Source organism: Microcaecilia unicolor, chromosome 6, assembly GCF_901765095.1.
Source record: "Microcaecilia unicolor chromosome 6, aMicUni1.1, whole genome shotgun sequence".
Taxonomy (NCBI): domain Eukaryota; kingdom Metazoa; phylum Chordata; class Amphibia; order Gymnophiona; family Siphonopidae; genus Microcaecilia; species Microcaecilia unicolor.
Genome location: NC_044036.1, coordinates 111,613,804 through 111,641,391, shown reverse-complemented (window position 1 = coordinate 111,641,391; position 27,588 = coordinate 111,613,804). Strand labels below are relative to the sequence as shown.

The following is a 27,588-nucleotide window of genomic DNA, read 5'->3' as shown; positions in this document are numbered from 1 at the left end:
TGTTGTGCTAAGCAAAGGGTCAGAGAGCTCCAGAGCCACGTTAACACAGGACGTTTCTTCCGAAAAAGAACTTTAGGGCTTCATTGCAGAGAGATGGCAGGAGCACTTTTAACATTGACACTGCTCCTACACCTGTTAATGACCGGTGAGTTTTATCAACTTTATAATAGATCGAGCGTGTGCAAGTGAGTTGGATCAGTATATTAAAAATAGTACAGCAGTTTACCTGATAAGTCTGTTGGAGTGATAGACATAGGATCCGACTCTGTGGGTGCTTAAGCACCCCCAATATTGAGAAAATTCCTTGTATGTGTCCAGGGAGGGGGTTATTTCCATTAGACTTAACACCCCCAATAATTTTGAAAAGTTAGCTCCTATGGTGATAGATAATCTACTGTCTTTATTGCCAGTGTCGTTGTAACTGGATGCTTGGAGTAAACAGGAACATCATGGCTAAGTGGTACTCATAAGCCTGCGTTATTATGTCATTTTTCAGTTCTAGCTTTTGAAATCGAGCTGTTACCCGCAGTGCCTAAGTTCACAGCTCACTTTGGACACCCCCTGGTGCTGACCTGCAAGGCCACCGGCTGTGACGCCCCACGCTTCACCTGGAGAACCGAAATGGACTATCCGCTGGCTGCTCAGTCCCAGACCCAGGGGAGTCTTTCCAACCTGACCATGGAACATGTTGGATTTCAAAACGAGCGTCTGTACATCTGCACTGCCATGTGCACGGGTTTCCCCAGCAAGCAAAAGAGGATAACGATCGAAATTTATTGTAAGTGAATTTCAGGCATTTCCAGTCTGAATAATTACATATGAATCTGTTCAGCTGTTTCTGTTTGTGCAAATATTTGGCATTAAAGGAGCGATTAGGTAAATTTCTATTGAGAGCGCTAAGGAGCCCTTTTACTAAGCTGTGTTAGGCTCTAACACTGGCTAACGCGACTTAAAATGGTGTCTCGCAGGACGCACTCAGGCAAATATACGCACATTAATTGTGCATTAAAAAATATTTTACATCTTTTTTGAAGGGTTATATCAGGTTAGTGTACAGATAGTGCATGAGCCTTTACTGCCTACAAAATGGGTGGCAGATTCTTTGAATAGCAGGTTCCAAAGGAGTAAAGGATGACAGGTGACTTCACTCATTTATTTATTTATTAGGATTTATTTACCGCCTTTCTGAAGGAATTCACTCAAGGCGGTGTACTGTAAGAATAGATCAAACATGAGCAATAGGCAATTACAGCAGTAAAACTATTCAAAAACAATACAATGTATGGCACAGTATACTACTTACAAATGTCAACACAATACGTAATAGAGCATTTTAATTGATAGTGAAGGGTATAAGCAAAGATGGAACATATAGATGTAAGGAGAAGAATGATTCTTTATTCAAAGCACCACACTTGGGTCTCCCACTCCTTTGGAATCTGTTGTGATCTACGTAGAGGCATTTTCCTGTTTCTTCTTGGCAACATTAGTGCATGGCCATTAAGATTAAAAAGAAAAAGCTGCGGTAAAAATGGCCTTAGCGTGCTGGAAAAATCTGCATAATGGCGTGCAAAGGCCACTTTTTTTTCATAGGGTAGTAAAAGGACCCCTAAATTAGTAAACACCATATGATTTTTGTTGTTTGTGGTGCTTCAAAGGTATTTTAGTTTTGAACATTGTGACTAAGTTGGTCTTTTACATAGGCATGCTGGCGTTTTTAGTTTGTGTTAGAAATAGATGTGCGCTAAACGCTAAAGACGCCAATGTATTCCTGTGTGCATCTTTAACGTTTAGCGTGCACCTATTCTTAAAGTGTGCTAAAAACACCAGCGTGCCTATATAAAAGACCCCCTTAAGTTTCTTCATACAATCAGCACCCCAACCCCCACAGAAACATGAATTCATAGCATTGCATATTAATGGCTGAAGGTATAAAGACTGAAGGGTCAGTCAAGATCCACAGATATAATCAGAAGTAAGTTTAGACAGCGATGTTACACTCTAACAATTTTTTTACTCTGTGAATCAGAATAGTTTCGTTTATTTTTACACCAGTTTCAAAATAAGGTGCTCACACACAAGACTGTAAAGCTTCTGGCTTAGACGCTTACCAATGAAAACTTTGATCTTTTCTAAACTTGTTTAACATTGTTGTAGCGTTCCCCAGTGATCCCGTCATTACAACCAGCGCAGCCCTCGTGGCTGGGACAGCCTCTCTGATCACCTGTACAGTTCCAGATGTATTTCCTTCTGACCTGCTAGAGGTGCAACTGATGAAAGATGGACAGATATTGGAGCTATTGCCATACGACAGTGACAGAAACCTAAAGAACAAGAGCCTGACAATTGAATTTAATCCTACCCCTGAAGATAATGGAAAAGAGTTTATTTGCCTGGCCAAATTATCTTTTGATGATCAAAAGAAGGAACCTCAGCAAAGACAAAGCAAAAAGAAAATCAATGTGAACTGTAAGTTTGTTCATTATACTGCAGATTTCAAAGAGCTTGTTAATGGTTGTAACCAGTGGTGTGCTGGAGCAGGCTCTCACAGGCTCGCAAGAGCCGGTTGTTAAGTTTTTAGGAATTTTGGGAGCCGGTTGTTAAAGTAAGGCCCTCCATGGCTACTTTAACAACTGGCTCCCAAAATGTGGGCTTGGGCCCCCTGCTGAATTCTCTTTTACTTTGCTGGTGGGGATGCTGAGCCCTGCCAGCCAAGTAAATAGACTACTGCTGCTCCTCGCTCCTTGTTTCCAGCTCTGGGCAGCAGGCTGAGACTTCTAGAGCATGTGAGAGAACTTCCAGCATGCTGCTCAGAGCAAGACGTTGGGAGTGGTGGCTGCCAGCAAAGGTATGCCTAGCGTGTCCGCACGAAGGGAGGGAGGAGAGAGAGAGAGGCAAGTGTTGCTCTCCCCCCCCCCCCCCCCACGGCCACCCCTGGCCCTTCCAACTGCAGAGCTGGCTACGTCCGGAGAAAGAGCCTGTTGTTAAAAATTTACCAGCACACCCCTGGTTGTAACTGTAGGATGCTAATTACATAAAATCTGTTTTCTGTGGCTGAAGCATTACATAGTTAGTTATATGGAATATTATTTATACATGCCTCCATGGAAGTTTGGTGAGAATTGGTCAAGTCTGAAACTTGGGGTCAGGAAGGGAAACATCTCTGTTATGGCAAAGCTCAAAGTGTGAGGAAAAAGGGAAAATGAAATGGGACTTGATATACTGCCTTTCTGAGGTTTTTGCAACTACATTCAAAGTGGTTTACATATATACAGGTACTTATTTTGTACCTGGGGCAATGGAGGGTTAAGTGACTTGCCCAGAGTCACAAGGAGCTGCAGTGGGAATTGAACTCAGTTCCCCAGGATCAAGGTCAACTGCACTAACCACTAGACTACTTCTCCACTAGCAACATTCCATGTAGAAGCCTGCCCTTGCAGATCAGCAACGTGGCCGTGCAGGCTTCTGTTTCTGTGAGTCTGACGTCCTGTATCTGCAGGACGTCAGACTCACAGAAACAGAAGCCTGTGCAGCCACGTTGCTGATCTGCAAGGGCAGGCTTCTACATGGAAATGTTGCTAGTGGAATAGCAACATTCCATGTAGAATCTCAAATAGGGAAAGGGAACTGGGACTTGACATACTGCCTTTCTGAGGTGTTTTGCAACTACATTCAAAGGGGTTTACATAGTATATTCAGGTACTTATTTTGTACTAGGAGCAATGGAGGGTTAAGTGACTTGCCCAAAGTCCCAAGGAGCTGCAGTAAGAATTAAACTCAGTTCCCCAGGATCAAAGTCTACTGCACTAACCACTAGGTTACTCCTCCACTCATTTATGCAAGTCATCTCATATCAACTATTGACCTTGTTCTGATTCAGTTCGTAGACAACTGATATGCTAGTTTCAGAGGCATGTAGAAAATGTAATAATAACTTTCAGTGAGGTACTGGGGGCTCATAGGAACCCTTTCTAAAATGTATTACAGATAAACAGTGTCTGACCTATATGAACTAGCACCAGCTTCTTAAATAGTAGATGATGACTGATCACTTGACCCATCCAGTCTGCCCAGTTACTCTTGTCCACATTCCGCAGACATATCCCAGCCACTGATCACAGACTGTGTGACCATTTGTAAGGTATCATTTATTATCCAGGACAATTCTTATCAACTTCTCACTTTGTACTTTATCCTTTTGGATAGACTAAGCATGCAAAGTCTTGCATCTAATTCCTGCCCGGTATCACTCCCTTCCTATGTGTAACTGTCATGCTCTGCAGTTATAACAAAAAAAAGCACATGTGATAGGAAACTAATAAATAATAATTGTGTTCTAAATAGTCACCAATACTGATGTGGCTATTGCCTGAAGATTGGATCTCCTAGGTCCCCATAGCTTTTCCAGACAGTATCCCCTCACTTCATCCTGCTGTAGCAATTCAGTCGGCACGAGGGATGTGTAGCCTGCCGGACAGACATGGCTATATGAGCACATGCAGTTCTTTTAGGACATATTTTCAGCATGCCACACGGACCCAGCTCTGTGGTCGTTTGCATTTCTTTTTTTCTTTTTTTTCAATCAATTTTATTGATTTTTCCATAATAGACAATAAGAAAACAATTTAATACCAATGACTAATAGCAATTTAACAAATAGGTCAATGTATTTTGACTATATACGTAATAGTGTCCACGTATAAAAGCAAGCAGTTTTTAGGATTATGCAATTATATCAAATGTTATAAAGTAATGCATATATATATGAATAGTACCCGTACATTAATTTATTATTATTAACTGGATGAATAATTGATCACCGGGGACCAAATCCTATTGAATGCAATAAAGGGACCACATTTCTCAGCGATTAAACATACTGAGTTCCACCATGTTTCATGAGTTAACTTCGTAAAGTCTTTCCAATTTTGACAAATCAATTTTATGGCCACTTGAATCAGTATACGCAGCAGTTTGGACATATGCAATGATATATCGTCATTAATACCAAGTTCCCCTGACATTTCACATTTCATCATAATGAGAAATCGGTAGTGTATCACATATCTCTTCACTTGTAATGTTTTTCTACTGCACTCCTTTTTCCAGATGCGCCACAAAATGCTACCATCATGGTAACCCCATCCAGCACAGTAAGAGAAGGAGAGAGTCTGACGCTGAGCTGCACAGCTCAGGGCAATCCGCCAGCCAGGATTACTTGGACAAAACAGTCAGCTGATAAAATTCTTCAGGTGCTTGAAGGAAATGACAGTATTACCATTCCCAGTGCAGAGTTCAGCGACTCGGGCTTGTACGTGTGCGAGGCCAGGAATGCAGCAGGGAGTACAACTGTGCAGACAGAGGTTTCTGTGCAAGGTATGGAATTTAATTTTACACTTTAGATTACAAAACTAGAATAATCATATAGGGGCCCTTTTACTTAGCTGCAATAAAAAGTGGCCTTAGCACGTTCTTACGCAGGTCAGTCCTGCATGCTAAGGCCATTTTTACCGCTGGGGTAAAATGGCCAATTTTTCTATTTTCCCCATTAATGGCCATGTGCTAATTTTCCTCTCAGCATGTGGTCATTAGTGCATGAGCCCCACCCTCACCCATTAGGCTCATGCGCTAATCACACGCTAATTGGTTAGCGCACAGTGATGTAGCTGTGCTAGCCAATTAATGCAGAACACACCCACTCTGCCCCATACCCACCCTCAGCGCTAAATAAATAAATTTATTTTTTAGCATGTGGTAGTGCACCCACGTGCAAAAATTATCGCAGGATGCCTGAGCACGCCCCGCGGTAAGCACATGTTAGTAAAAGGACTCCACATTCAGCCCATGTGACTTCCATAGTGATTTACTGCTGCCATGGCAGACAAGTCCTGTGTAGTGAAACCCTATAAATATATCAATTTAATGTATTCAAGTTGCCTATTTCTATAGCTTAAAAGTGTGTACTTAGTCTAGTGGATAAAGATACTTATTCTAAATAAAAATGCCTTGTTTTATCATTTAGGAGAACCGAAGATTCCTCACTTAGCCATATTTCCTTCCACCACTGTTAAAGAAGGTGACAACATTACAATTCAGTGTTTTGCTGAAGGCAACCCAGCTGCCAAAATAACCTTAAGGAAAAAATCGGAAGAAGGGGAAACTGTGCTGCAGGGTGCACGTGGTACAGTCCATATCCCTGACGTACAGCCTCGGGATGCAGGAGTTTATGAGTGTGAGGCTGAGAATACTTTCGGGACAAAGAAAACATCTGAATCACTTTTGGTGGAATGTGAGTATCGTCTCCCTTCAGGGGCCAATTCTGTCACACAAGCATCAACATTTATGCACTTAAATGTTTACAAGAATGGCTTTTAGGCACATATGTGTGCACGTACCCATGTGACTGCCAAAATTCTCCCTGATTTGGGCGACCCTGAGAGATGGGCGCCCATCTCCCAATTTGTGTCGGAAGATGGGCGCCCTTCTCTTTCGAAAATAAGTCTGATAGTGTCCTTTCCAGCAAACATAACCTGGGCATGCACCACAAGAAATTTTTTTTAAAAAGGACTGACAGAGTTGTAAACCAGTTAAGCAGCAAAAAAAAAAAAAAAAAAAAAAACAGCTCAAAGCAAATATGCACCTCAGGGTCCTTGAATAAAGCATATTTATTTGTTCTGCTTTTGAGATTCCTTTGTGCTGTTTTTTTGCTGCTGTAAGCTATGTACCTTGTCCATCTCTGTTATACATTAACTAGTTAAGGGGCCTTTTTACTAAGCTGCGTAGGCACCTATGCGCGCCCAGCGTGCACCAAAATGAAGTTACCACCCGGCTACCGCATGGACCTTGCGGTAATTTCATTTTTGGCGCTCATCTGCTACACACGTCTGCATATTTTTATTTTCTGACACACGTAGCGGGTGCACGTCAAGTGGCTTTCTACGCGCGTAGGTCATTACCGCCCAGTTAACGCGTGAGATCTTACCGTTAAGTCAATGGCTGGCAGTAAGGTCTCAGACCCAAAATGGATGCACGCCAATTTGGATTTTTGCCACATGTCCATTTTTGGCAAAAATTTTAAAAAGGCCTTTTTTTATAGGTACACTGAAAAATGAACCTGCGCGCGCCCAAAACCCGTGCCTACACTAGCGCAGGCCATTTTTCAGCACACCTTAATAAAAGGACCCCTAAGTATTATAATGATTGGCCTGAATGTTGGAAGAAATAGATTTTCTTTAACTTGCTTTCTTACACTGACTTGAAAAATATTTATGAACAGCTGTGAATTTTCTTTCCAGTTGGGCCAATTACTGAAATCTTTGCACAGCCATCCACTACAGTGAAAGAGGGGGCTGCTGTAAATTTCACATGCACTAGCAGTGGCAATCCTGCCCCAGAGGTTTCCTGGAAGAAGTATTCTGCATCTGGAACCTCCCACTTTATTTCTGAAGAGGCAACTTTAATGTTAAAGGATGTAAAAGTGGGTGATTCAGGCCTTTATGAATGTGAAGGAATCAACCAGCATGGAAAAGACAGAAGAGTTGTGGAATTCGTTGTTCAAGGTCAGTACAATGTCATACTTGTTCAGCTTGGTTTTAAACATTTATTTAGAATAGTATTATGTTGTGAACCAGACCGGTGGCTCAAAAACAATGCTGTGTGTCACTGTGCAAAACAGGGGCGTAGCCACAGGCGGGCCTGGACGGGCCCAGGCCCAGCCACATTTGCTTCAGGCCCGCCCTAACTAGCCCCAACCCAACATCCCTCACTGCGTTTTCTCTCATGGCTCCGGGTCTGGCCGGGAGCGTTGCCTGCCTCAGATTCTGCTCCTCCCCGCCGCTGCCACGGGGACCTGGCTCTGTCAGCAGCATTTGTAACAGGCTCTCTCCGGCCAGCCCTGGGTCCTTCCCTCTGCTACAACTTCTGTTGCCGCGTGGGAAGGACCCAGCAGAAGGAAAGATTTGGCGCAGCTGCAGGGAGCTTGATGTGTTCTACCTCCCTCTGCTTCTTCCCTCCCCCCCCCCCCGCTTAAAGCAATTAACACCTTTCAAGAAAAAAAAGACCCCCCCCCCACTGAGGCAATGTGTTTATATTTGCAAGTCTTCAAATCATATCATGTGGTGTGGTATCTTTCTAAGAAAATAGGCTGTACTGGATTTTGTTGTAAACATAAGGAAGGCTAGGATGAGGGGATTAACTTTGTTCTTAATTACAAAGCACTATAAACTGTCAGATAGAAGTTGTTACTGAGTTATATTGCATTTGTGGCAACAATGTATAAGACTTTTCTGTTTCACTGTGTCAAGCTAGCCTGTTGTTATGGTATTTAACAGACTATTACCCCGTATCTCCATAAAGGAGCAGATTTCTTTCTACTGTGTTAAGTAATAAGCAAAAGGCAAGCTCATCTATACAAAACAGATTCAATGCAGATAAATCTCATTTTCATGTCTGAATTACAGAAGAGGCTGTGTTTGCAGGCTTCTTTTACAATGCCATAGATAACTTAACATTTTCTTGCAATTGGACATAAAATTCACTTATTTGTCACATAATGGCTCCCATAGGTAACAGTTCTATTATATTCATATCCCCGCCTCTAGAAGCACTGGTTTGCATATAATTGAATGCTTTCTACCTGCAGAAAATCAGATTTACTCTGGGAGGAGCTTTCCCTGCAAACTGCTCTGATTGTACTGTAGTTCCCTGCTATTGAATTATAGCACCATGAAGCTTGCACTTACCAGGGCACCTGACTCTAGGCGATAGGGTACCAGATGATTTACTAACAAGAACATATTGCACACTGTATTCGAGATAGTAAGATAGATACAGCCTTGGCATGACAAAAAGACATTTACCCATTGTGCACTTTGCAGAATAAAAGCACGCCAGGAAAACCGCATCCTTGGCATAATAGTGGCACAACAGCCTAAAAACAGAAAGCTAGATACTTGATTAATAAGTGTTCTGAGGTGCTTCAAAGCTCTTTTTAAATGTAAATTAAAAATCGGTTTCACTATAGAAAGTGAAGCATTTGATGTGACAGAACTGGATTGTGAAGGAAATAATGAAGCTATAACTGAGAATTTGTATGCACCTATAATAATTAGTATGCTAGTAATTTTTCACTGCTATTGCCACAAGGGTGGTTTATATATGAACAGAGGAGATTTGCATTTCCTTTAAACTACTGGTACTTTTATATATATAATATGGGATAAAATCACTATATTTAAAAATGTTGGTGTTCCATGAACCAGGTTTGTGTTAATGCAGGAGAGCTGTTGCACAGACTGTTTACTTAGAAATCCATCATCAAGTGCACTCTAAGGCATTATTAAGGAGTATCCCAAGAGTAAGTAAGGGGAGGGGAAGGGAACCTAGTGCCCACCCATATTAGCTCTGGGCCCACCCAAAATGTCAGGTCTGGCTACGCCACTGGTGCAAAGGGCCTAGGTTCAGTTCACAGAGCACATCTTCCACTTCCTGGGTCAGCTGGTGCATGGAATGCTGTGGAGGCAGCACTCCCCAACTCCTGGAGGGAGGGGACTATAGTCATCATACACAGTGACACCTAGTGGTCAAAATTAGACCCCATGCTGCATCCTTGGCCATGCGCTGTCACTACAGTGACTGAACTATGTAAATTAGAGGAGGATTTTAAAAAATAGGGGGAAAACTCCCTAGGGAATTGTGAATGGAAGCCCTGTGGAGAAGGGGGAAGCAAAACATAAACATTCAGTTGGAAAGCATAAGAGTAGCCATACTGGGCCAGACCAATGGTCCATCTAGCCACTGTTTTCCAAACAGTGGCCAAGCCAGGTCACAAGTACCTGGCAAAAACCCAAATTGTGGCAACACTCCATACTACAAATCCCAGGGCAAGCAGTTGCTTCCCATGTCTGCCTCAATAGCAGACTATGGACTTTTCCTCCAGGAATTTGTCCAAACCTTTTTTAAACCCAGATACGCTAACCGCTGTTCCCACATCCTCTGGCAAAGAGTCCCAGAGCTTAAAGTGTACAGCATTGATAATGCAGTGCACTTTGATTTGTATCACCTTTTTAAAACAGGGATGGTAAATGCATTCTCTGGCATCTATCTGCCTGGCACAGTTGGAGAGCACTTTGCAGTGATGACACATCTTATAGTCCTAAACTGTCTTCCTTTTTTTTTTTTTTGTCCCATTAGTTCCACCGCGAGAAACAAGTCTTACAGTTTTGCCCTTTGAAACTGTCAAGGAAGGAGACACTGTTGTTATCTCCTGCAGATCTGCGGGGGTACCATCTCCACGTATTATCCTGAGAAAGAAAACAGAAGACGAAGATACAGTGCTTGAGTCTGAAGATGGCACATACACAATACAGGGGGTTCAGGAGGAACACGCAGGAACGTACAAGTGTGAAGCCACTAACCAATTAGGACAGCAATCAAGAACTATAAAGCTCAATGTCAAAGGTTAGTAAGACAATAATTTAAACAAATCATTTTATATGAAGTTAATGCAGGATTTGATACACCACTAATCACAACGCTAAGTTGCAAGACATGCTAAGAGAAAAAAAAGAATGTGAGTAGAAAGGAGAGAAGTCGAGCTGGGGACACTATGCTAATGTATCAGAAGGGTGGGGAGAAGAGGATGTAGAGGAAGCTAGAGCTGGGGGGGGGGGGTCGTTGAAGGTTGGAACCTAAGGTGACAGTGGGTTGAGGGGCTGTGGTAGGTAAGTTGGAATAGAAAGGTTTTTGATTGTTTTTTGAAACTGGAGAAAAGTGGCTCAGTTCTTAGTAGAAATCCAGAAGAAATCATGCCTAGACTGAGGAAGACACAAACAGTATACCTACTTGTCAGCAGGTGTAAATGCAATACGTGTGTAAATCACAGCTCCACCTATGGTCTGCCCAAACTCCACCCCTGAGCACACCTACTGTATAAGTACACACTGGCTTGCACTGCACATACTTTCAGAGGTGATCTAATTTTATAAGAGCCCATACATGCTACCTATAAGTAGGTGACTCCTTATGGAATTACCCCCCCCCCCCCCATATGTTTGTGGGGAAAATACCATAGTAAATCAATCCTTATTCAGTCAGTTATCATATCACCAAAATTACACAGGTTTTCTTTTAATGAGTTCTGGCCTCATTAGCCCTATAATATAGCATTCTACAAATCATTGTCTAGGGCAGTGCTTCCCAAACTTGTCCTCGGGGCTGCCCAGACAGGTTTTCAGGATATCCACAATGAATATTCATGAGAGCCATTTGCATCCAGTGGAGCCCCCAGGAAAGGTTTGGGAGCTGCTGATCTAATGTGTCAGACAGTAAAGTCTGAATGGGAGAGGTAAGTTTTACTCAGGTGTTTAGGAAGGGCGATGGCTTGTAGGAATGCTCCTACACCTACCAATGAACAGGTAGAAAGTCAGGAATAGTATAAATTGAGCAAAAGCCAAAGTTATAATGGGGAAGACCCAAAATGTTAAAAGGAATAAGAAGCTGGCTATCAGAAATCTAACGTGGCCCTGTAACATCTCATCTTACCACCTATCCAATTCAAAGAAAGGCCAATATTTACTTAGGGGTCCTTTTACTAAGGTGTGCTAATGTATTTAGCTCATGCTAATGAATTAGTGTGCATCAAGTGCCATACAGCCCAGTATACAATGGGCTGCATGCCATTTAGTGCATATTAATCGTTAATGTACTTTAGTTAAAGGACCCCTTAATGACCAGAGAAACTTGGCACATCAAAATTATCACAACTAATTCTACAAGAAATTTAAAGAGTCCTTTATCATAACAGCCTAGCTTTATGGAATTTTGGGGAAGGGATAGAAGGGGGCGGGGTTTCCCACTGAAGATGTGTGCAGTCCAGTAAATTTGTACAGTTTGGGGGGTCTATTTTTCACCCTGTGATAAGTTAATGTGAATTATTTACCATGACTGCCTGCCATTATTTTTGATGGGAGCTAATCACTTATAATGCGTTTTAACATATTACTGCACATCAAGAGTCGATAAATAGACTCCTTTGAGGCTGGTCTACTAAACCTGTTGCACACTGTTTTGGTTGTAGTGTGTGCTCTCTGCTACCAAGAATCTGAATACTACCGACTTCACTTCAGAAATTTAACTATATCTCATTGAAGTATAGCTAAGGTTTTTTTGTGAAAAAACATGTGCAAATCCTTTTTTGTACATTACTGTATCTATATTGGTTGAGCTGCTTTGCATAATTTTGCATGACAAACAGCAATAAAAAAAATTGTTTGCAAAAAATAGCCAGTTGCCAAATTTCATGTCCTAACAGAGCAAATGGTGTGTATTATCCTAAGGAGGTAATTCTGTAACAGGCATGCTATGAGCTTATCTTGTTGGGCAGACTGGATGGACCATGCAGGTCTTTATCTGTCATCACCTACTATGTTATTATGTTACTATGTTACTTTAAGCAGTAAAGTACATGCCCACTGGGGTATTCTAATTATTTATGCACAGAGGTGCAACATGCGTATGTAAATTACTCTTTCTAACTGATCCTTTTACTAAGGTGCGCTGAAAAAATGGCCTGCGCTGTTGTAGGTGCATGTATTGGATGCGTGCAGGTCTATTTTTCAGTGTGCCTGCAAAAAAAAGGCCCTTTTTTGGCCAAAAATGGCCGTGCAGCAAGATAAAAATTAGTGCGTGTCCAGTTTGAGGCCTGAGACCTTAACGCCACCCATTGACTTAGTAGTATGGTCTTACACAGTTAATGCCACGTGGTAGAAAATAAAAAATATTTTTGTCGCGCGTATCGGATGCGCATAAAAAATGGAATTACTGCCCGGGGCTCATGGTAGCTGGGTGGTAGTTCTAAGTTGTTGCACGTAGGCGCCTACACACCTTAGTAAATGGGCCCCTATGTGCCATGACATGATTGTATGTAATTTGCTGGTGGGTGTGCGCAGGGGTGGAGTTTGGGCAGAGCATGGGTGGAGTGAATATGTATGCACATAGATTAAAAAATACTATAATTTGCACGCATATAAGAAATATTGGCACAAAAATTTACACATGTTTTAGGGCTGGTGTAAATTTCCACATCTGCCACTTAGTAATATGTTATAAAGAAATTAAAGTCACTGTTTCCTCTAAGATGAGCGGGAATCCTCCAACTATATTTCTGCCAGTGGGACATGGTGCTTTCATATTGTGTTTTCAGTCATGAAGGACAGGCAGATTTGAGCAGGGACTGTCCTTCTTTGTTAACTGTACAGCGCTGCGTAACCCTAGTAGCGCTTTAGAAATGTTAAATAGCAGTAATAGTAGTAGATTCCTCCGCATGCACGTTGTTTTAAGCATGCAAAGCTGTCTTTGAGAACTTTTTCTCCATTTAGTACATCAGTCTATTTATTGACCTCTGATTTGAGGATTAAGTACAAGAAAATGAAGTGTCCTGGCTTGTAAGATCTGAAACTTGCCATGTCTGTTTCTAACCTTCTTTCAACCAATTGTGAATTTTGTATTTCTTGTAGTTTTACTACCTTTTTTCTCTGTACAGTTCCTCCCCGAAACACAACTGTGTTTGTATCTCCCTCTGGAAAAGTTACAGAAGGAGACAATGTGACCATTACATGTAGAACCTACTGTAACCCTCCACCGCTCATTGTCCTGAAGAAGGTCTTCCCAAAACATGAAACCATCCAGTCTTCAAGCAATGGGACTTTCATCCTTTGTGGCGTAACCAAAAATGACACTGGCACCTATATCATTGATGTTTCCAATGATGTTGGCAATGATACCGAAGTAATACAAATTTCTGTTTTAGGTATGTAAGACTCTCCTTACCTTCCTCTTTATTTCATTTGGGGGCTTCTCATTCCTCCTTCCACACTCCCTTGTGTAATGTTGATTTAAGAATAAGAATAATTCAGATTGCTGTGGCACCGTTTATCCGGTCACGACCCCAGCATGCTTTAAAATGTAATCGTTTTGAAATATGTCAACGTCTACTGTGGAAGGATGGCCTCGTTGCACATTTCTGGCAAGCACACGACGTGAAAGAAAGCTTCCCGAAAGAAGGCCAGGTCATTATTTTTACTCAATTGCAGTTGGTTAAGCAGACAGCGGAAGGGGGGCCTACTTACTAAAGCATGCTAAGGAGGTAATACAGGAATTAGCGGACGCTGTTAGTGCATGAGCACAGTAACTCTTACCGTGGTTGCATGACAGTGTACGCTAATTTGCGTGTTAATAGCCTGTTGTGTTAGAGGCTGGGAACAGAGTGGAGAAGTAGAAATTAGGCCTTACCTGCTAATTTGCTTTCCTTTAATCCCTCCGGACCGGCCCAGAGCAGCGGTATGGCCTTATCTTAATGGCTCACCAAGAACCCTTACCAGAGTATCGGTATGGCCTAACTGTAATGGCTCACCGACTACCCTCACCAGAGCATCGGTATGGCCTCACTGTAATGGCTCACCACATATCCTCACCAGAGCAGCGGTATGGCCTCACTGAAATGGCTCACCACGTACCCTAACCAGAGCAGCGGTATGGCCTTAACAGAATATCAATGATTTTTTTTTTTAACTAACTAGCAAAAACCAGCTCTGTAAACACATAAATAGAACATGCAAACCTAGACAGAAAGCTAGAACAGGGAGGGACCTGGGCCGGTCCGGAGGGATTAAAGGAAAGCAAATTTTGCAGGTAAGGCCTAATTTCTACTTCCTTAGCATCCCTCCGGACCGGCCCAGGATTGGACTGATGGGACGTAACAAAGCAGTAGTCCTATGGGAGGGACCCTAGCAAACCCGCCGTGAGCACTCGGGATGCAAAGACCGCTTCCTGTTTAGACTGAACATCGAGTCTGTAATGTTTAGAAAATGAATGAAGAGAGGACCAAGTTGCAGCCTTACAAATCTCCGCAGGCGGTACCAAGGAACACTCGGCCCAGGACGCTGCTTGACCTCTAGTCGAATGAGCTTTAACAGCTTCTAGGACTGCTTTACCTGCCAGAAGGTAGGCCGACACTATCATCTCTTTAATCCACCTTGACAATGTGGGTTTAGAAGCCGACAACCCCTTACTGTGACCGGCTATGAGTAGAAAAAGACGGTCCGTGCGCCGAAAGCCCTCAGTAACTGAGAGATATCGCTTAAGCACTTTCTTAACATCCAGAGTATGCAACCGCCTCTGCTCCTGCATCCCTGAGGCCAATCCCAGGACTGGAAGAAAAAAGGACTGGGACAGATGAAACCGAGACAATACCTTAGGCAAAAAGGAAGGAACAGGACGAAGCACTACTCGCTCCTTAGAAAATTCCAGAAAAGGAGCCCTACAGGAAAAAGCTTGCAACTCCGAGACCCTCCTAGCTGAGGCAATAGCCACCAAAAACACTGTCTTAAGAGTCAAATCTTTCAAAGAGCATGATTGGAACGGCTCAAAAGGTGGCTTCGTCAGAGACGAAAGAACGAGATTAAGATCCCAAGATGGAAATACTGATCTTATCGGAGGACAAAGAAGACTGACTCCCTTCAAAAAACGGACCACATCAGGAAGACTGGCGAAAGATTTTCCCCGAATCCGACCTCTGAAACAAGAAAGAGCTGCCGCTTGCACCTTAAGAGAGGAAAGAGATAGCCCTTTATCAAAACCTCGTTGAAGAAAATCTAACATCTGAGATACGGACGCCCGAAATGGAAGAATGCTAGACTCTGCACACCATGCCTCAAAAATCCTCCAAGTGCGAATGTAGTTTAGAGAAGTGGAACGTCGACGAGACCGAAGCATGGTGGAAATCACTGGTGCTGAAAAACCTCGTTTAGTTAAACGGGCTCGTTCAAGAGCCAAGCCGTAAGACAAAATCGAGCCGGATCTGGATGTAGAATGGGCCCTTGTACCAGCAGAGCCCTGTGAACTGGGAGCCGAAGAGGAGCCGCCACCGACAGACGTTGCAGATCCGCGTACCATGGACGCCGAGGCCAGTCCGGTGCCACCAAAATTACCGGTCCTCCGTGTTCCTCGATCTTCTGAAGTAGGCGCCCTATGAGCGGCCAAGGAGGAAACGCGTAAAGAAGGTCGGAGGGCCACTGCTGCAAGAGAGCATCTACCCCTGCTGCCCTTGCATCCCTTCGGCGACTGAAGAATCGAGGTACCTTCGAGTTGAGACTGGTGGCGAACAGATCTAGAACTGGAGTGCCCCAGCGATCCACTATCAACTGAAACGCCTGAGCACTGAGAGCCCATTCTCCCGGATCGAGAGTGTGGCAACTGAGAAAGTCGGCTTGAACGTTCTCCACTCCTGCTACATGTGAAGCTGAAATGGCCGAGAGATAAACCTCTGCCCAGGCGAGGAGAGTCTCCGCCTCCCGACACAGGAGACGGCATCTCGTTCCCCCCTGACGGTTGACATAGGCGACTGCCGAGGCATTGTCCGAAAGAACTCGCACCGCTTTGCCTATCAGGAGAGGAGTAAAGTGCTGCAGAGCTAAACGGATCGCTCTTGTCTCCAGAAAGTTGATTGACTGAACTGCTTCCAGACAAGACCAGAGTCCCTGGGTCCATTTGCCTAGGCAATGCGCCCCCCAGCCTCGGAGACTGGCATCTGTCGTTAACGGTATCCACCAAGGCAATTCCAAAGGCATTCCTACTGTGAGATTCTTCATCCGCAGCCACCAAAACAGAGAGCTGCGTTCTCGGTGGCGAAGAGGCAGACGCCTCAGTAGAGAGTCCCTCTGAGATGACCATCGGGATAGAAGGGACCACTGAAGAGGACGCATATGAAGCCTGGCCCAGGGCACTACCTCTATAGTGGCTGCCATGGACCCAAGCACCTGAAGATAATCCCGAGCACAGGGACGCTGCTGCTGAAAAAAGTCCCGTATCTGATTCCGGAGCTTTACAATCCTGGCCTGTGGTAGAAAGACTCGACCAATGTCTGTATCGAATTTGATCCCCAAATACTCCAGAGACTGAGATGGAACTATCCGACTCTTGGCGACATTCACCACCCAACCTAGAGACTGCAAGAACTGCATCACTCGATCCGTGACACGACCACTCTCTTGATAAGACTTCGCTCTGATTAACCAATCGTCTAGGTATGGATGAACAAGGATCCTTTCTTTTCTGAGGGCCGCGGCCACCACGACCATAACTTTGGTAAAGGTGCGTGGAGCCGTCGCAAGACCGAAGGGTAGGGCGCGAAACTGGAAATGTTGCCCTAGAATTGCGAAGCGCAAGAACTTGTGGTGTGCCGGACAAATAGGAATATGCAAATAGGCCTCCGTGAGATCCAAGGCTGTCAAATATTCTCCCTGGTGGACAGCCACTATGACCAATCGCAGGGTCTCCATGCGAAAGCTTGTGACTCTGAGAGCACGATTGACCGCTTTGAGATCCAGAATAGGGCAAAAAGAGTCTTCGTTCTTGGGTACCACAAAATAAATGGAATACCGGCCTTGTCTGTACTCGGAAGGAGGGACTGGACAGATAGCCTGAAGATCTAAAAGCCTCTTTAGAGTGTCCCGAACCGCCTTCACTTTGAGAGGAGAGCGACAGGGAGACTCCAGAAAGGCGTCTGAAATAGGCCTTGCGAACTCTAAGGCATAACCGTCTCGAACAACCTCCAAGACCCACTGATCTGAAGTGATATGGGCCCACCTCTGATAAAACTGAGAAAGCCGAGCTCCTACAGGGACCAGAGGAGAGGCCCTCGCACCTTCATTGGGTAAGACGGGTCTGGGATCTAAAACCTGGATTGGAGAAACCCCTTCCTCTGCGAGAACCCCTAAAAGGACTGAATCCTATTGTAAAAATGAGACCTGTGAGGTTGAAAACCCCGACCAGCCTGAAACCTACGGAAAACTCTCCCTGAACCTCTAGCAAACAAAGAACCTCGGCCAGACAGACGAGGCCTATCTTGCGGTAGGCGAGGAACCTTAGCATCTCCTAAAGAATTAACCAACTTATCCAATTCTTCTCCAAACAAGAAAGAACCTGTAAAGGGAAACTTGCTCAACTTTGACTTGGAGGCCGCGTCCGCCGACCAACCCTTCAACCACAAGGATCGACGAGCAGCGACCCCCAAAGCCAACGACTTAGAAGATGCTCGGAGCAAATCATACAGGGCATCAGCCAGAAAAGCCGCCCCCCGACTCAATCCTGGCCACCTCCAAATCAATAGCTTGCAGATCATCCGAAGTCCTGTCCAGGACTCTCTCTGCCCATCTAAAACAGGCTCTAGCGACTAAGGAACCACAAATGGCAGCCTGCACTGCCAAGGAAGAAACATCAAAACTATTCCTGAGCAGAGAATCCAGCCTTCTATCCTGAACATCCCGCAAAGCCGTTCCCCCATCCACGGGGACCGTATTGCGCTTAGTAACCGCCGACACCACTGCATCCATGACTGGCACCTTAAGCAGAGTCTTATCCGCTTCCGGAATCTGATAGAGACGAGCCATAGATCTAGTCGGACGAAAAGCCGCATCGGGAACCTCCCATTGCACTTTAATAACATCCCAAATGTCCTAATGCATGGGAAAAGTTTTGGCTGCGGATCTAGACCCCTTAATCAAGCCCCAGCTCCTGCATCACCTTTGTGCATCAAAAAAGCCTGGTACATCTGGAGCACAAACTCAGGAGGAAAACCTCCTGCCTGAGTAGGCCCAGCCTGCACCAGAGCTCCCGAAGAAAGGGAATCCAAATTTGGAGCATTTACAGCTGAAGTCTGCATCTGTGAAGACGGGGAAGAATTCAAAATGGCCGCCGTTCGCGCCAAAATCGCTGTACCAGTGTCCGGGGGCATGCCTGCCCCCTCCGCAACTACTGGCTCCGAGCGCGACGGTGAGGAGGCCGAAATCGCCGACTGACCTCCCGAAGAGGAAGAAAGAACCGGACCCGACGTTCCCCCTAGCGCCGTGCAATACTTGCAAGCGCCAGAAGAGGAAACCCCCCAATGCTGACAGACGGCACATCACTTGAGTTTTTTGGACATCGCAGTCACGTGCGTGCACGCGCGTAAGCGGTTCGCGCCAAAAATCCTTTTTTATTTATTTATTTTTTTTTTATAAAAGAGGGCCCCGCTCCGTCAAATAGCGTCTAAACTAGAAATTCACCCCCGAAAACGAACAGGCAAGCAAGAAGAAGGTAACGCTGTTGAATCTTTCAGTGTCCTTTTTTTTTTTTTTTTTTTTAAACAGCCAGCACACATACAACTGTAACAACCAGAGCTGCCTGCTCGTTAGAGAAATGAGGAAAGAAAACTCCTTATTAATTTATTTAGTTAATTTTAACCTGGCTGCCTCTCCCAAAGGTATTAATCCTTTGCTATTCAAAAGGGCAACCCTTCCCTTAGAAATTGAATTATTAGAAGGGAGGTGGGGAGAAAAAGGGGGAGGGACTCGGGACACCCGAGTATACCCCTGAGGCTGAAAGCTAATAAAGCTGAAAGTTCTAACAAGCCTCCAAAAAATTCCTGTGGCACAGAGAAAAAACAGACAAAAGCCAAAATAGAAGAGAAAAGGCTAAAAAGCAACCAAGAGAGACTAGTGGGCTCACTTCCTACCTGCTGGGAGACTGAGAAAATACTGAGGCTAGGGTCACGTGACCAGGGCTCCTATTGGCTCGCTAGAGTCAGAGTTTTCTCTCAGTCTCCAACCTGCTGGAAGGCGAGCACAATCCATCAGTCCAATCCTGGGCCGGTCCGGTGGGATGCTAAGGAATGGGCACATTGCAGTTAGCGCATAGAATTTACCACATGCTGTCACCTGTGCATTTAGCGTGGATGCACTTACCGCACCCTCAAGAGGAGGAGTTAAGTCCATTTGGATCTGCCTCCCAACAATTACTGCACAGCCTTTGCATTTACCACACAATACATTGCTCTTCATAGCATTGGGACAGTAGAGTAGCTACAAAAATTAAGTGCAAAAAATTATCGCACTTAGGTACAGGTGCTCAAAACTCCGGCGCTGTTCTGAACAGCGCCAGAGTTTTACCATCTGATCACTGTGGCTGATCAGTTCCCTCATGCTCCACTCTAAAGACATGCAAATTTAATCATGTTCATAGCATTCAGCATGAGGGACAACTGCGGGTAGATTGTGCCTGGGCATTCGCTCAAGAGCTGTGTGTTAGGTACAGCTCTTGAACGCATGACCAGAAAGCATAGAAGAAAAGCCCTGACCTGTCAAACCTGGTTTGACAGGTCAGGGCTTAAGACGGTGGTCCGGTGGATCCCAGGCTCCCCCAGGCCCTCTCCCCCCCCCCCAAAATAACATTTAAACCTGGTGGTACAGTAGAACCCCTCCCCAAAGGACTTTAAACCTGGTGGTCCAGTGGGATCCTGAACATGTTCACTCCCTCCCATTCCAAAAACCATCCCTGGTGGCCTAGCAGTGGCCCTGCCCCCCCCCCTCCCCATGGCCTTCCTCAGTTGGAAAAGGAAAGACACAGTCATGCTCCCACCTCCTGAGTGTGCCTCCTCAAAATGGCGGCACCCTGCATGGTGCATCCTGGGATGTGTTGGGTGGGGCTTAACTACCATTTAAGGGAGAAAACTCACTTATATAATAGTTAAGCCCCACCCAGTTCATCCCAGGATGCACCGGGCAGGTCGCAGCACCATCATTTTGAGGAAGTGCCCGCAGGAGGAGGGAGCAGACTACCAGGCCTTCACATCTTTGGGGAGGGGGGATCCCACTGGACCACCATGCTTAAATGTTATTTCAGGAGCACATACTGGGTGCGGGGGCCTGGAAGCATGCAAATGCATACTGAACAGGGTCTCCCCATTCCTTCTCAATGCCCTGGCAAACCCTAACGTCAACTCCAAGCTGGCGTAGGCTTTGTTGCGAGAGCAGCATCCTTCTTTGGTGCACTGTCCACTGATCATTGGGGAAGAATATTAATGGCCCTGTTTAGCATGCATTTGCATGCTATAACATTCAGAGCTGGCGAGCTCGTTATTTCACACACTTGCCAGCTCTGAACATTTTATGGTAACAAATGCAGGCACTAGTCTGGCTCACATTTGCTTGTGAGCATCTGAACTTTAGTAACAGGCCCCAAGGTAAGCATGAAAGTCAGTGGTTTTGGGTATGTAATTCCTGTCCCAGTCGCTCTCCTGTTAGTTCAGTACTCTCATCTCTAGACCACAACTTCTTAATCAACTGAGTAACCAGTTTCCTGTGATTCAACAGTTGTCATAAATTTTCCTTATGAAATTGAAAGTCAAAATGTTGCCCACCATCAAGAAATCCTTCAGCTGGTATAAGCACATTCCTCTGACCATTACACCACAGAATGTCTCAAGTTTCTCTAATTGAAATCTTTACTCGATTACATAATGTTTGTATCAGGCAGGAAACAGATCGGCTGGAAAGCTTCAATCATAAAACCTTATCCTTAGTCTGGACATCCTCCTGGGAGCTCATTGCAATACCAAAAAAATAGGTCAAAACCCAAGAAAAATGAGAAGTCATTGGCAAACTCTTCAATTATTTTATGGACTTTGATGATTATAGGGTTCCAAAAAACTAGAGAATAAACAAAATCCAGCAAAGTGCTGGCAAGGTTAATGACTGAATAATTAGTTGGGTTAAAAACCACGTTCTGTACACAGCTGTATAGAGAACTCAGTCAAAGACTGTAGGCTGATAGGTGTAAGATATGCTCAGAAACCCGGCCGGGGGGGGGGGGGGGGGGGGCGGCAACAGAATAGCTACAAGGTCTCCATTCTGAACTATCTAAAGGTAACTGGTTGGTCACCACATTAAGGGCCCTTCTAATAAAGTGCATTAAACACTAAGGGGTCCTTTTACTAATGCACAGTAGGCCTAATGCGGGCCTACTGGGCCTAAAATACCACTACCACAGAACACACTGAGGTGCCCCATGGTAGTTTCCTGCTCAGCCTGTACTAACCCCACACTGGAAAATTGTTTCTTACTTTCTAGCGTGGGAGGCGTGCCCACAGGTGGACAGTAGGCCTGCCTGTGCTAATCAGGTATTGTGGGCACATTACTGCACGCTACCTGATTAGGATGGGAGTACCATGGAAGCCCTTATCGCCTCCTAAATAGGTGGCGGTAAGGGCTCCTGTGGTAATGGGCACACGCTAATGGGGAAATTAGTGCTTGACCGTCACTAAAGAATAACTCATTTAGGGGTCCTTTTACTAAGGTGCATTAATGGATTCCTATAGGCATCTTATCATTTAGCGTATGCTAAATCTGTTAGTTCATCTTAGTAAAAGGACCCTTTTATCTGCCACAGGACACATTTTATTCCTATGGGCTGTACTGCAGATAACATGTGCTAATCTTTAGTAAAGGATCCACCCCCCAACAGTTTTTTATTCTGCAACTCACATCCCTTGGTTTCTTGGCAGCTTTACTCCACTGGAAGTCACTCCTTTTTCCCATCTCTGCTTTTAGATTTATTTTGTGACAAACATTAAAAGCAGTGACAGGGCTTTTGTACCTTCTTCTGTAGCTGCCCAGGGGCTGAGCACAGGAACAGTCTGGCCGATATTGACAGTGAGTTAACCGGCCGGGAACGGCCGCTGACCGATTAACTCACATCTTGGTGGATAACCGGACATCTGCAGCATTTAACTGGTTATCACCATTAAAAATGCCCGGCTAGTGCCAAAATAAAAGTTGGCGATGTTGGGGGCATGGCAGTTTAAGTCCCAATATTCGCACTTAACCGACCAGGCCAGTCAAAGGGCTGCCCGCTGTATCACAGGGACTATTCCCAGCAGCCAAAGACTTTAACATCTAGATCTCATGCAAGTTGTCCATTCCCATTCATTAGTGTATTATGCCATATGTAATATGATTCTTATGTCTTGTGTACCTAAGTGTATTATTTCTGAGTTTGTTTGTTTGTTTGTTTTTTACAGAAAAAATGGAAGATCCAAATTTTAACTCTTTGGGAATCACACTTGTCTGCATGTTATCCCTAGCCGTCGCTACTGCTGCCATTGCTGGAGTAGTGGTTTACAAATTCAAACAAGCCAGATTAAAAGGATTCTACAGTTTAGTTGACGCACTGAAAATGAGAGTGTAACCTACTGAAACTCAAGAAAGACACTTTCCAAGTTCAGCAAAGGAGAATATTGCTTAGGCGTCCAGAGCAGGCCTCGGCTGTTTATCATTCCATGGCTCATAAAGAAGTGGCATTAAAGTATCTTTACAAACGTTGGGTGTGTTGAACACATCATATTGACAGTACTTGTGGAAAGTATCATACCTGATTTGGAAGTAGGTGAAACACGCTAGAACATTATGTGAAGAACTGTGAACTGTGAGAGATGCACAGTGTTAGAAAACGCATAAGCTTCAGAGTGTTTTCTGTGAATTCAAAAAATAGGAGTGGCAGCTGTCACTGTGTTTTTCCTATGGTTACGGATTACGTGTTGTAACAGACTTTCCAAAAATGGAAGATTTCTGTGAAGGTGAATCACTTGCTTTGTCTGTGATCCTCCTGTATTATCATTCAGTATAAAAGTGTCATTAACAGATTATGTAAAAATAAGCTTCATGTAAAATGGATCCAGGTTTCTAAACACTACCTGTAAATGTACTGTCTACTAGATTCACTTATTTTCTTTTAGGGTTGTGAAAAGGGGAAATGTTTTCAGTTCTTTTGGTCGTTGTAGGCATTTTTCCTGATTTGTGGATGTGTTATTAGTTCATTTCACACATTCATTGCGCCAATCAATTTAACTGCATTAGGGTGGCACGAACCAAATCTGTACGAGGTACACAATTCATGCTAGTCTGCTCCTCTTCTATTTATGAAACTTCCATGAAGTTTTGTGGAGCATCACAATTAAAATGAAACCGTTTTGGAAAATACTGGAACTGTTACTTGCAGCACAGGGGACTCTTTAGGTGAAAATTTGTTTTCACTAAAACCTATTAATGGTACTTCTGATTGAAAAAGACATGATAATCCACTTATAAATGTTTCTTGATTAATTTATTTGTGAAAGCTATTATGTATAACTTTTTTGGGGGAGGGGAGGGGTAGGTTTTCTGCAACCCCTTGTAGCCTGTGGGTGTGCGGTTATGGTGTTTTACTCACTGAACACAAACTATTTTGTAAATTTAGTTGTATTATATCTGTAAGTTATATACTTTTTTGGGAAAAATAAATATTTATGTAATATCTATGTGTTCACTTTGCCCTCCATTTTTAGTACTTGCATATTACTGAGCAATGAAATTCAACATTTAACCCCAGTGTAGATGCAATAAGAGAGGGAGCCATAACTCAAAAGTGATAGCAGGCTTCTGGGTTTCCTCTGTATTCACAAGAGTCTTATCGAGTATTCCCCTTCCCACCCCTTTGCCCCCTCCTGAGATATAATGGGGCTCGTTTTCAAAAGAGAAAAACGTCCAAAAAGTAGCATAAATCTGCATTTGAACATTTTTCTCACAAAAACGTTCAAATTGGTATTTTGAAAACCAATTCTTAGACATTTTTCCATGAAGTCCGTCAGAAGTATGTTCAAATCACAAGGGAATGTGACTCAGGGGTGTGTTAAGGGCGGGATGTGGGCGTTCGTAACACATGAACATTTTTCTACCATAATGGAACAAAAGAAAAACATCTAGGGCTATAAGTTGGACCCTGTTTTATTATTGAACTAGTAAATCAGGCCCATTTCTGACACAAATGAAACGGGCGCTAGCAAGGTTTTTGTCGGAGTGTGTATGTTTGAGAGAGTGTGTGCGAGAGTGACTGTGTGTGTGAGAGAGAGTGAATGTGCGAGTGTGTGTGTGTGACAGAGAGAGAGTGAGACTACTGGGTGCGAGTGTGTCTGCTCTGTCCCCTGCCCCCCCCCCCCTCCAGCCACCCAGCGATTCTCCTCTCTCCCCTGCTCCTCCTCCAGCCACCCAGCGATTATCCTTTTTCCTTGGACCCCCCCCCACCGTATCCACCCAGCGATGCTCTTCTCTCCCCTGCCCCCTCCCGCCACCCAGTGAGTCTCCTCTGTCCCCTGCTCCCTCTCCAGCCACCCAGTGATTCCTCTCTCTCCCCTGCCCCCCCTCCATCCACCCAGCGATTGTCCTTTGTCCTCTGCCCCCCCTCCAGCCACCTAGAGGTTCTCCATTTTCCCTTGACCCCCTTCCAGCCACCCACTGATGCTCTTCTCTCCCCTGCCCCTCCCCCTTCCAGCCACCCAGTGAATCTCCTGTCTCCCCTGCCCTCCCTTCCAACCACCCAGCGATGCTCCTTTCTCCCCTGCTCCTAACGATACCGGCCAAATCTCTTGCCCTCCGCCAACCACCCAACCTCCGCTGCAGTGCACAGCTCAGCGTGCAGGTCTGCTGAACGATTGATCCATTCGCCGCTGTGCGCCCGCCCTCCCACTTCTGGTTGGTCAGTTTTTGTGTCCACCCTCCCACCTCTAGTTGGTCAGCTTTTGCATGTGACGTACCAGGAAGTACTGACGTCATTTAGAGAGCACGAATGCTTCAAGGTTTAGTGCCATGGAGTCAGCTTCAGAACGTTGGAGGTGCTTTTTATTATATAGGATAAACCACAAACAAAGTGCCCTAAATAACCACTGGATGGAATCAGGGATGGCCTCCCCTAATTCCCCCAGTGATCACAAACCCCCTCCCACTCCCCAAAATGTGATAAAAAACATTACCAGCCTCTATGCCAGCCTCAAATGTTATACACAGGTCTATTAGAGCAGCATAGAGATCCGTGACATAGAGGGGCATAATTGAACGAAAACGCCTATCTCCATGGGCGTTTATCTCCGAGAACGGGTCCGTGAAGGGGTGGACCGAACCGTATTTTGGGAAAAAATAGACGCCCATGTTTTATTCAACAATGTGTGAGCTGGGCGTTTTTGTTTTTCAGCGATAATGGAAAATGAAAGCGCCCAGCTCAAAAACGAATAAATCCAAGACATTTATTCGTGGGAGGGGCCAGGATTCGTAGTGCACTGGTCCCCCTCACATGCCAGGACATCAACCGGGCACCCTAGGGGGCACTTTTACAAAACAAAAAAAACAGGTAAAAGAGCTCCCAGGTGCATAGCACCCTTCCCTTGTGTGTTGAGCCCCCCCAAATCCCCCTCAAAACCCACTGCCCACAAGTCTACACCATTACTATAGCCCTAAGGGGTGAAGGGGGGCACCTACATGTGGGTACAGTGGGTTTGGGGGGTATGGACGACTAATAAGCATTAAGCAGCACAATTGTAACAGGTAGGGGGGATGGGCCTGGGTCCACCTGCCTGAAGTCCACTGCACCCCCTAACAACTCCTCCAGTGACCTGCATACTGCTGCCAGGGAGCTGGGTATGACATTTGAGGGTGAAAATAAAAAGTTGTGAAACATCATTTTTTTGTGGTGGGAGGGGGTTAGTGACCACTGGGGGAGTCAGGGGAGGTCATCCCCGATTCCCTCCAGTGGTCATCTGGTCATTTAGGGCACTTTTTGGGGCTTTATTTGTGAAAAAACAGGGTCCAGGAAAAGTGTCCTAAATTCTAGCTAAAAACGCATACTTTTTTCCCATTATCGGTGAAATGCGCCCATCTTTGTTCGGCAGATAACCATGCCCCAGTTCCGCCTTCGCCACACCTCTGACACGCCCCCATCAACTTTGTCCGTATCCGCGACGGAGTGCAGTTGAAAACGTCCAAAAATCGGCTTTCGATTATACCGCTTTATTCGTTTTTGTGAGGTAAACGTCCATCTCCCGATTTAGGTCGGAACTTGGGCGTTTTTCTCATTCGATTATAAGCAGGATAGTCTAGTGGGTGCAGTGCACTGCAGACAGGTGGACCCAGACCCATACTTCCCCCTACCTGTTACACTTGCGGTGGAAACTGTGCACCCTCTAAAACAAACCAGAAACCCACTGTACTCACATATACATGCCCCCTTCACCCATAAGGGCTATTATAGTGGTGCACAGTTGTGGGTAGTGTATTTTGGGTGGGTTTTGGGGGGGCTCAGCAGACAAGATAAGGGAGCAATGGTGAGATGTGTACCTGGGAGCATTTATTTGAAGTCCACTGCAGTGCCCCCTAGGGTTCCTTCTCATTTCCCTGTGTCATCTCAGTGCACTCTGACCATCCTGCATGCTGTCACACAACATAGCCAGAAATATATAAAGAGAGATCATGTCAAACAGCAGGACAGTTTGGAAAACGTTTAAAATAATTTCTTTTTAAACCTTTCTTTCGCTGAATGCAGCTGAATTTCTGTTACTTTCTGACTGCAGCATGACCAGTTGCATACAAAGCTTAGTCATTCCCATATCACCAGCCCTGTAAGACTTTAGGTTGGAATTTTCAGGAGAAACCCTTCAGAATTGTACGTGTCACAAACATGCAGCATGCACTGTGTGACATGTGCTTAACATGTGAAAGAGTGAATCTCGAGTCTCCAGCCTGGCACTTGCATAGGCAAAACATCTAATCCTTTGTAGGATAATTATTTTTCTTTTGATTCCCAGTACAACATAGATCCTCAGCTTGGAGCAAGCGACTCCGGTCATGAGCAAACAATTATTTGCTGATAGAGCCCTCAAAGGCAGAAACTCTGCAGAAAACAGAAACGCTGCCA

The 27,588-nt window shown here is 44.7% G+C and overlaps 1 protein-coding gene across 2 annotated transcripts; it reads left to right on the top strand.

Moving 5' to 3' along the window:
* On the top strand, positions 1 to 25,737 carry VCAM1 (vascular cell adhesion molecule 1). 2 transcript variants are annotated; one of them, XR_003942539.1, is made up of 10 exons: positions 1 to 145; positions 497 to 778; positions 2,158 to 2,469; positions 5,110 to 5,376; positions 6,023 to 6,289; positions 7,296 to 7,559; positions 10,192 to 10,458; positions 13,541 to 13,807; positions 22,892 to 24,052; positions 25,723 to 25,737. XR_003942539.1 is itself a non-coding variant. In XM_030207068.1 (9 exons), the coding sequence occupies exons 1-9, from the start codon at positions 94 to 96 to the stop codon at positions 23,056 to 23,058; spliced, it is 2,145 nt and encodes a 714-aa protein (XP_030062928.1). In that variant the 5' UTR covers positions 1 to 93; the 3' UTR covers positions 23,059 to 24,137. The 2 variants fall into 2 exon arrangements, 1 of the variants encoding a protein (XP_030062928.1); XM_030207068.1 differs by lacking the exon at positions 25,723 to 25,737 and having other exon boundaries at positions 22,892 to 24,137.
* The last annotated feature ends 1,851 nt before the right edge of the window (positions 25,738 to 27,588 follow it).